At 45.4% G+C, this 9,902-nt stretch overlaps 1 protein-coding gene across 1 annotated transcript; it reads right to left on the bottom strand.

Annotated features, from left to right (window-relative positions):
• Nucleotides 1-995: 995 nt before the first annotated feature.
• CBY2 (chibby family member 2) lies at nt 996-9,461 on the bottom strand. Its single transcript, XM_039716795.1, has 2 exons — nt 9,256-9,461; nt 996-6,742 (listed from the first exon to the last, which is right to left on the bottom strand). Exon 2 carries the CDS (start codon nt 6,617-6,619, stop codon nt 5,636-5,638), a length of 984 nt encoding a protein of 327 aa, XP_039572729.1. The 5' UTR covers nt 6,620-6,742; nt 9,256-9,461; the 3' UTR covers nt 996-5,635.
• Between the last annotated feature and the right edge of the window lie 441 nt (nt 9,462-9,902).

Raw genomic sequence — 9,902 nt, 5'->3', positions numbered from 1 at the left:
CAGATGCAGTGCTTAAAACTTGCTTGGTGCCTAATCCCTGACTCTGAGACTGTGTGAATGGCTGTAGGGCTGCATGGCGTTATTCTGACCCAAATGTTGTTGTTCTGACTCAGAATTTTTCCTTGTTGAACCCCACACAATTGGCCTCAGCCCATTGATGCAGCCTGTTCAGATCCTTCTGCAGACTTTCCTGCCTTTCAGCAGATCAACATTCCCACTCAATTCTGTATCACCCACAAACTGACTGAGGGTGCATCCTGTTCCCTCATCCAGATCATCAGTGAAGATATCAAACAGGAGCAGCCCCAGTGCTGAGCCCTGGGGACATCACCAGTGACTGGCCACCAACTGGATGTACCTCATTCACCACAACAGTCAACAGAGAGAACAGCCTTTGCCTCAGCCACTAAGCAGGTCACCTTGTCACAGAAGGAGATCAGGCTGGTCAAGCAGGACATGCTTTGCACAAACCCATCCTGGCTGGGCCTGATCCCCTGGTTGTTCTGCGTGTGTCACCTGATGACACTCAAGAGGATCTGCTCCATAACCTTTTCCAGTACCACGGTTAAGTTGGCAGGCCCGTAGCTCCCCAGACCCTCCTTCCAGTTGACTGGAGGTAGAGAGTTGACTCACATGTAGCCAGGACTGCTGGTAAATGGTGGGGATTGCCTTGGTGAGCACTTCCACCAGCTCCCTCAGTACCCCTGGGTGTAGCCCAACAGCCTCATGCACTGTGTGTGTCTGGGTGATGAGGCAGGTCACTGACCATCCACCCTTGGATAATGGGGCTTCATTCTGCTCCCTGCTCCTGTTCCACCTCAGAGGGCTGGGTACCCTGAGAACAGCTGGTCCTATTGCTAAAGCCTGAGGCAAAGAAGGGATTAAGTACCTGAAGTCTTTTCTTCATCCTTTGTCACAATGTTTCCTCCCACATCCACTTCAGAGTCAAGATTCTCCTTAGCCTTCCTTTTCTTGCTGATGAATTTACAGAAACATTTTTTACAACAGTAACCAGAACAAGTTTTATTTGGGATTTGATCCTTTTAATTTTCTCCCTGTACAACCTCACAACACCCCAGAGCTTCTTCTGAGTTGCCTGCCCCTTATTATCATAAACTCACTTTTTTTTCCCTTAGCTCCATCCAAAGCTCTCTGTCAGCCATTCATCAACTGATGTGACCATGTCTCAGGTCTCAACCCTCCCCACCTTCCCTTGACCACTCCAGGCTCTCTGCAGTCAGGAGGGAAAGACTTGGACCCTCTGGCAATCCTGCCTACCTCCACCAGCTGCAGAAGTGACCTCAGCTGGCCATGGGTCTCAGTTACTTCTTTCATTTCAGTGTCTCCACCTAGCTGAGGTGAACATCACTTTGGAAAATGTGGTAAAGTTTTAAAGCTTTCTGCTCTAAACCCAGCCAACAACCACTGTAAGAAAGTATTTCTTTATGAAACTTATCTGAGGAGCTACTCCCCCTCTTCTTTGCACCTCACTTCAGGAATAATTTGAGTAGTCTGTGCCCAAACTGGATGTCAAAAAAAGAAGATGGTTAGTCCAGGTTCAGCAAAAAGGTTGAGTGAAAGACTTTCACTTTTTCCTGCATTTAAATGTACACTTATGTCTAATTCTCAGCTGAACTGGAATTGGCTGGGAACTGGCTGGGAAAGAGCAAACTGGGCTGCTGAGAACACCAATGAACAGTCTGCACCAGTGTGGAAAGGGTGGCTTTTGGCCAGCACAACAGCTTTTGTAGTATGTCCTCAACTTCATGAAATCACAATCAAAACTCTGGGAAAACTGTCTTCAGCAGTTAACAGGAGCAAGCCAGGGCTCAAGGAAGTTCATAACACTGTGAAAAAATTCCCAAATTGCAATTTAGGGGTGTGAGGATGTGGTGGGGCTGCTGAGATGAGCACAAAAGGGCAGGGTGGGTGTTCTATGAAGACAGTACAAACCCAGATGTATTAGACTGTCTAGTAAAAAATGAGAACAGGAAAGTCAGCATTTCCACAGAGCCCAGCTAGAGGCAATAATCCAATTCACAGGGAAGTGAGAAGCTGATGGTGACCTTGCCAAAAATCCAGCTTTCCAAAAATAGTACTGATAAATGAGTAGTAAAAAGTAAGGACCTAATCAGCAACAATAAAGAGAGAGTCTGAAAGTTTGTCTTTCCACAAAAGGTAAATTATGCACTATAAGAATGATATCCATCATTTCAAGCCAGAAGAGCTATTAATTTCCAGGGACTTGTAACCCAGTGAGCAGACTAGAAAAATATATTAAACTTACTTCATTTTTTTCCCCAAACATGCCTAAATTTTATGATAATTAATAAGTATTTTCTGTAAATGCCTGCTGTTGCACTTTTCTTCCATTTGTACCTGAAATAATGCACAAAAGCTGTCAGTCCAACCATTCTCACCAGCACACGTCCTAGAGGTGGAGACCTGTAGGATGGCACCACTGAACTGGTAAATGGCACTGGCTGGGACATGGAACAATGCAGGAAATGGGCAGTGCTTAGGAATCTCCCCATGCAGTCCTGTGGCACTCTGCAGGCCACTCAGTCAGATCTCACCATCTATGCCCTTAGCATTAACAGATCAAGCAATGGTCATCTGCCTTTCCAGCACCACCCAGAAATGATCCTCCACTGCTGTCACCAACTCGCTCTGGTTTGTAACCAAATAAGCAGAGTCTGGAGATTTGGTACCTTCTGGGATTTGAGAGTGTCCTAGGGTGACTTTATGGTGCTTGTATCCCCAATACTTTGTTCTGTTTATGCTGGATATTGAGTTATGCACCTTCAAGACTGGTTCTGAGAGTGAAGGAGCGAGAGAAGAAGCATGGAGTTGGTTATCAGGGACTGCACTTGCTCCCCCACATCCTTCTCCTGGACTGTGCTGTCTGCAGCACGGATAGACAGCAGGAGAGAGCTCTCCTTTGGTTTTTTTTTTAGGTTTTTTTTTAGCTAGCTGAGGCAGAGATGTTCTCTGGACTGTTTTTTTTCTTTTTCTTGGAACTGTTCAGCCCCGCTCTGGACTGAAATCCCAGAAAAACACCAGGAGCTCACACCTGTGGCCAACCAGGGCCCAGGACACAGCATTTTCCAGTGCCAGACAGACTGATAAGAGACTGAGCGAGCTGAGCTACACCCCACGACAAGGATTCTCTGAATTTGCCCTCTCTAGAGAGCAGCGAGAGGTTCCATTGTTTAATATTATTCCTTTTTCCACTTTGCTTGTTAAATAAACAGTTTTTTCCACTTTTCTCAAAGGAGATTTATGTCTCCTGAACTGGTGGGGAGCAGGGCTGCTTGAGTTTGCTTTCTAGAGGGACCCCTTTGGAGGTCTCCTTCCATATTTGCCCCAAACTGGGACAGAGAGTTTGAACAGCACAGAGTCCTCTGGAAGGTAAAGATCTGGGCAGTCTTTTATGGACGTAGTCATCTCACTTGACAGACTTGAGAAAACTTGAAAGAATGAAAAGTTCAGCTTCTCCATGGGAGATGCCAAAAAATATTTACCAGGTGTAGACTTTCTCATAGCCAGGAAGATCAAAGATCCAAAGTGATCAAAGTGCAAAGGACTCACAAAACCTATTTCCTTCCAGAAACATCATTAGCATTCAGGAGAAGTAGTGTGCTCCCCTCAGGATCCTACACGTGTGCATGATATTTAAGCTCTGCCCAAACTGACTCAATTTTATTCACAAAGTAATAATTTCTCCACACAATAGAGAGATCTCAATCAGCTGCTTAATGAAGGCATCGTGCAGAAAGCAAAGCCAGGGACTGGGACACACTCCCAAGCTTGTGCCACTTCACCACTTGATGAAGCATCTCCTCTGTCTGGAACTGCCAAGTTTCTCACTCAGAGAGCTCCAAACCAAATGTCTAAGTTTGAGTTAATTGTCCTCCAAGTAATTATAGAGGCAACAGAGAGAAACAAGGGACTCCAGCTGGTGACACAGCCTACTTTTAGTCTAATAGGAGTGAGATTAATCACAGCCTGAACATGCCCATTCCTTCCTACAGGATAGAAAGGAAGCCCAGGGAGACTAGCTGAGATCTGGATGTCCTGTCCTGGATGGACACCTGACATTATGACTCCTCCCAAACAGGTGGTGGAAAGATGCACTCCCAAGTGTCTTTCTTGCCCATGTATAGGGACACGGCAGGAGTCAGTATTCTGACCACTGGCAAAAGAGCAGTTTATTTCTTCTAATGGAACACAAATAAGTTTGTTAAGATATGAACACATGGTCAGAGCATTTTTCTTCTGCTGTCCTCCTCTGAACCTCTGCATTAGGGTCCTGTTTCTCCCTCTTACCAAACATTATGTTCAAACATGGTGAGGGAGATGACATAGAGAAAAGCAGCATGTCTGAAGGCACAGAACATGAGCATGTTCCCCAGCACAGTGCTGAGGTATTAATCTATTAATAGCTGTAGCAGGAGCAACTTGCTGTCTGCATATTCACCTCCTAATGAACATTGTTCCTCTTCTTCCCACCTGATTTTTACAGATACAGCCCTACCCACAACAGTGAGAGCCAGCCATTTGACTTCATGCTGAGAGATTTGCCTCAGCCTCCCAAAGCCTGAACAGCAGAAGAAAATACCAGTTGTTTTAAGCCTCTGAAGTAAACAGTCATCACTTGCACTTGGCATGGTGTTGTCTGAGTGAAATGCAAGGTGAAAGATAGTTCATGTTTTAGGTAATTCCGTGGCAAATCACTTAGAGGCTTTTAAACTAGAGTGACAGCCTGTTTTTGGGGTCCTGTTGCAACAGATAAACCTCACTGTAACCTCTCCTTTGTTTTACAGTAATGCTCCTACAATTGCTCTGCAGAAGGCTCCCTGCATCTGTCTTGTCAGATTACTTAAAGGCTCCCATATTCTGCCTGAAAGATTGTGACAAAGTGTACTGCATCAGGACTGTCCGAGACAGAGGAAATGTGTTTCCAGCCACTCTGGCCACACAATTGAGACTAGACCAGAATTTCAAACCTGAGCAGATCAAAAGGCTCTCATCTTCTGTGTCAGCAGATCACTGCAGGCTGGCCTGTCTATTATAGTGTGAGTAGACGCCCTTCTAAATACTGGCTTAAGCCATGGAACAACCATCAAAATGCTGCTTTTGCTGTGGGGCAGGTAAAAACCTGCTTTATCTGACTATCCGAGAAATCAAGAGGGACCTCACTGCTCTGTGCAGAAGTCCTGCTGCCTGCTTCATTCTCTCCTGCTGCCTCCATCACGATGTCTGGGAGGAGGGATCCTCCTTTATTAGTCAAAGCTTTTTTAGCAGAGATTGTGAGTGTGTCCTTGGACTACAAGCTGGCACACTGTAATCAGAGTTGAGATCCTCAAGCAGTAACCTTCTGAAAATCTAAGCCTTGTTAGCAGAAACTTTAAAAAAAAAGCTGAAAAACATGATTGCTGACACTAGGCAAATTCATTACAGTCACCTACACCATATAACCAGAAGGTGAAATATATCTAAGTAGTGCAAGAAAGTTTCAGATAGGCAGGATATTCCCCAGATATCTTCAGGCTCTATTGGGATTTTATTAAGTTTCCTGAGAAAAGGAGAGAAGCTTTCTGGGCAATGAACTAGCAGTTCTTAGCCCCAAGCTTCACACGTCTCCAAGCTGATGCTCCGTTGCCAGCTTCTGCCCTGCTTCTTCATACATTGGGGAAGTGATGGCAACAATCTCCTTTTCCAGCATGTCCATTTGAGCTGCAATGTCTGACACAGTGTTTTTCACAGCATTCAGCTGCAGCTTCAGTTTATTGTAATCTTCTTGGAAGGATCTGTTCATGTCATAGACATTGTGACAGCACTGTTTCTCCCCAGGAGGATGGTTCATTTTCAGGAAGGTGTGGAGGAGCTCACGTAAGTCCTGGAGAACCCGGAGGATTTCATGCTGTCCCGGCATACTTGGGGCAGACTCAGTCTTATTCTGAGTTGGAGTAGGGCTGTTCCTTTTACCTTCATGTTTCTGCTGGGGGACTGGGCCAGGGTTACCCTTTTCCACAGCTGTGATGGTGTCAATGCTCTTCTGAAGATCTGAGCTGGCATCTTTGCTCTCTTCATGGACTGTGATGGCTTTTTGGCCTTTCCAGGTAACGGGGAGCGCTTTATTCTCCTGCTGGAAATCCTCAAAGATTTTATTCTTTTCCTGGACTGCCTGGAGAGCTTTGTTGCCCAGGCTGAGCTGAAAGCCTGTGCTCCTCTCTTGGAAGAGTGGAAATGGCTTATTTTTGCTCTTGAGGCTTCGCTGAACAGCATCAGTGTAAATTACCTGGACAGATTTGTTCTGTGACTGGAGATATTGTAGGGCCTTGTTTTCTTCCCAGAGCATCCTGTTTTTGATCCAGAGGACCTGGTTTTCCTGCCAGAGTGCTCTGTTCTCCTCCCAGATGCTCCACTCATTCTGTGCCTTCTTGCTAAAGAGTTTCTGGTGTGAAGAAAAGGGTGGCTGGCAGTAGATGTCATTCACCCATTTCCCATCAATAAAGACAAACATCTCACCCCTTGGCTTCACCCGAGGGGTGATGCAGTCTGTCTCAGGCTCTGTGTGCCCTGTGCTCTGCTTCCTCTGATCAAAGGCAGACATGGCCCTTCTTTAGCAAATTGAGGAGGACTGTGGGAAAAGGCTTCTTCCAGGGCTTCTGCAAGAGGCCACTGACCACTGCCAAGGAGTAGGTGACACAGCGAGGCTGGAGAAGCCTGATTAGGACTGAAAGAAAAGGGAACACCAATGCATAGATTTACTGCCAAAATTCCAAACCAGAATTTAACTACACCAATGACAGAACAAGCAAATCAGTTCTCACTGTTAACCATGTTGTCCCTTTGATGCTGAAAGGTAAGGAATCCAACACCAATGACAGAACAAGCAAATCAGTTCTCGCTGTTAACCATGTTGTGTCCCTTTGACGCTGAAAGGTAAGGAATCCGCCAGCTACCTAGCTGATAGAAGCTGACAAAATTGGCATTGGTACATAAAGCAGCTCTGTGGCAGCACTGAAAGCTTTCTTATAAAACCCTGCAGTTCCCCTTTATCTCTCAACCTCATTTTTACAGACCTGTAAGGAAGTAAAATGCAAAAATATTTTCTGCCGCATAATAGCCCGCTCCCAAATGACTGATGCATAAACTCATTAAAAATTGTTATGAGTCTCAAACAAATTTTTTAAAATAAAGCATTTTTAAAGGTTTGTAGAAAAAATCTGGCCTTGAGAGCAGGTTTTTCTTGCTGATTCTGAGTAGCCTGTGTTAACAGGATGCCACAAAAATGCAGTGACAATTTTGCTTTTTGACCTTAAAATCCACAATATGCACAAACCAAAGCTTTGGGACATCAGACCTTTGTTGCTCTTTGCGTGGTTTTTGACAAGCTCCCATCACCATGGTCCAAAAGCTGTCACAACCCATAGATAATTCTCCACCTTTCATTCTCATTTCTCCTGTCACTCTTACTCTTTATATCCTTTGATAGCTCTGTTATTTTTCTTGCTTTCTAGCCCTGCAATAGCGATTGCTTATCTTTTTCCTACAGTCCATCTGCCTCTTTTTCACATCATCAGAAAACTCATCTCTAAAATCCATACTGCAGGGCCAAACCTCTAATGCTTCTCATTTCAGACACAGAAACCTCAGACTTATCTGTTGAACACTCTCCCCTCCTTTCCTCTACCCAAAATATTGCAGTTTAAACCACCTTCTAGCCATGAGAGCACTGGGGCAAATGAAGGATTTCAGTCTTTTACATAGAGAGGGAAAAAAAAAAAAAGACCAGACCATCAAAAATTATTTTTTGTGCCAAAGAAAATCTTGTTTTCTGCAGCTTTAACCGAAATTTAATTTATGTGATTTTCATGATTAAGTTATTTGATCTGAGCTTGAACCATTTTTTATAAACAAATTGTTGGAATTCTCAAGGTTTCTGCACAGAGTTTCTAACAGCACAAATGTGCCTTTTTCTAGGTTAAATAAATAAATAAATAAATAAAGAAGTTACTTGTCAAATTCCACTCAGGTGTATTCCTCTCCCTCTGCTGAGATCTCCCATCTTCCCTGCTGTCCCTTGGAAAGCCCAGTTCTGCCTTTCTGTCTGTAAGGAGAGTTTTATCTTCATGAATCTTGCCCCCATATCACTACCTCAAGCATTCAGCAGAGGGTGACTGCCACACACGAGCCCCTCATAGCCTCCAGCTCTGCCATCACAGTGTGTACCCCCTGTCCTATTGTTGCCCTCTCCTTTTCAGAACCTGTTGCTCTCCCCTTTCCTCGTCATTTGCACCAAAGAGCACTGCATGTCCTGGCTTCTCCAAGATACTTCTTAGAGCCAACATCCATAGATGCATCCTGCTCCCCCTTCCCAAGCTTGTCCAACCACTCATAAAATTACTGCTTCCTTTGAAATCCCAAATTCCTGCATTTAGGAGAGGGCTATTGCAATATAGGTCTGTTTGCATTAGCATTTGAGTTTATTGCAATCTGTTTACTGTCTGAATTTCAGGGCTGTCTTCCACGTCATCTGCTGCTTTATCTCATGCCACACTTGTGTTTTCATAGCATCATTCTTCTGCTAAAAAGGTATTTCCCAAAAAATTCTGGTTTGGACATTTTTTTTCCACTTGTACTAAATCCAGAGCCATGCATTGCTCCCTCCCTAACACCCTTTTGCCCTGCAGCCTTTCCAACACATCCCATTACACTGGGGTGCCCAGTCCCATTTTTTCCCTCAAAAGCCCCAAAATGGGGACCTGGTGGGGGTGAAGAGGCAGAGGGCAAATCAGCCACGGAGGGAACAGACCCCTAATTATCCAGGGAAGATGCAGACACATGCAGCATCAGAAGCCCAGACCCACGTGCCTATCATGGACAAGCAGCTACAGGTCTCAAAGTCACTTATGTAAAAAGATTGCACATTTTCAGGATAAACAGAAATGTATAATATATACAACTTGGAAGGACATTATCTCAGGGACAATTAAACTTGACAGTGGCTCTGTCAGCTCTTTTGCACTGCCAGGGAGACATCGACCCTGCTTTTGGGAGATACTTCGAGATCTCAATGCTGCCCATATAATTTTTCCCCCACCTCTGAATTATCCCAGGAAATGCTGGGCAGCCGGGTGGATGGGGAAGCCATCTGCGGGGCAGCCAGCTGTGGGGAAGCCACACCAAATCCAGACAGGCTGGGCAGTTTGGGAGCACAGCCTTACAGACCCAGCCCGTGCTCACCTTCTCAGAGCAGCCAGCGGTTCCTTCCCTCTCCCCGGGGCCGAGCCGAGCTCTCGCTGCTGCCGGGGTGTCCGGAGGTGGCAGGGTGCACAGCTGGGGACAGGGGACTGGGGCTGATGAGAGCACTGGCAGGGACCTTGCCCCAGAAGCAGCCACCTGCCCCCTGACCCTCCAGGGGCTAGGAGCTCCTGCACACTCTCCTTGCACCGCTCACTTCTGCGCTGTCCTCACAAGACTGGCTTTGGCTTTTCCCAGCCTTGCTCTGCTGGGCTAGTTCTCATGGAAATGACCTTTCTGCTAGCTCGGCTCCCATGCCCTTTCCTGAACCCAGACTTCCCGACCTCCCTTTGATGCTCGTAACTGAGAACAGTTTGGATGGATTCTTTCTCCATCACACCCTCTTAAAACAAATTTTCCTTTTATTCTGAAACTTCAAATTCTGTTTGTTGCTGAACTGATATTGATACAACAAAATCATTTCCCTGTGTGCACTGTGAGAGTTGAAGTTATTTTTCGAGGACAACATGAAGTTCTTCTCTGACTAGAAGTTTAAGAGCAGACTATAGCTGAATCCTAGTAAGAAGAAAATAGAATATAGAAGGCATTCATACATGCAGGTTTAGATATTATTTGTAGCAGCCATTTCC

This window comes from Passer montanus, unplaced genomic scaffold, assembly GCF_014805655.1.
Source record: "Passer montanus isolate IOZ18808 unplaced genomic scaffold, ASM1480565v1 scaffold36, whole genome shotgun sequence".
NCBI lineage: Eukaryota > Metazoa > Chordata > Aves > Passeriformes > Passeridae > Passer > Passer montanus.
The sequence above is the reverse complement of the archived record's forward strand: the minus strand, read 5'-3'. Positions and strand labels throughout refer to the sequence as shown.

Excerpts from the sequence above, each read along its gene's own strand:
- CBY2 (XM_039716795.1), bottom strand. The coding sequence starts at position 6,619 with ATGTCTGCCTTTGATCAGAGGAAGCAGAGCACAGGGCACACAGAGCCT.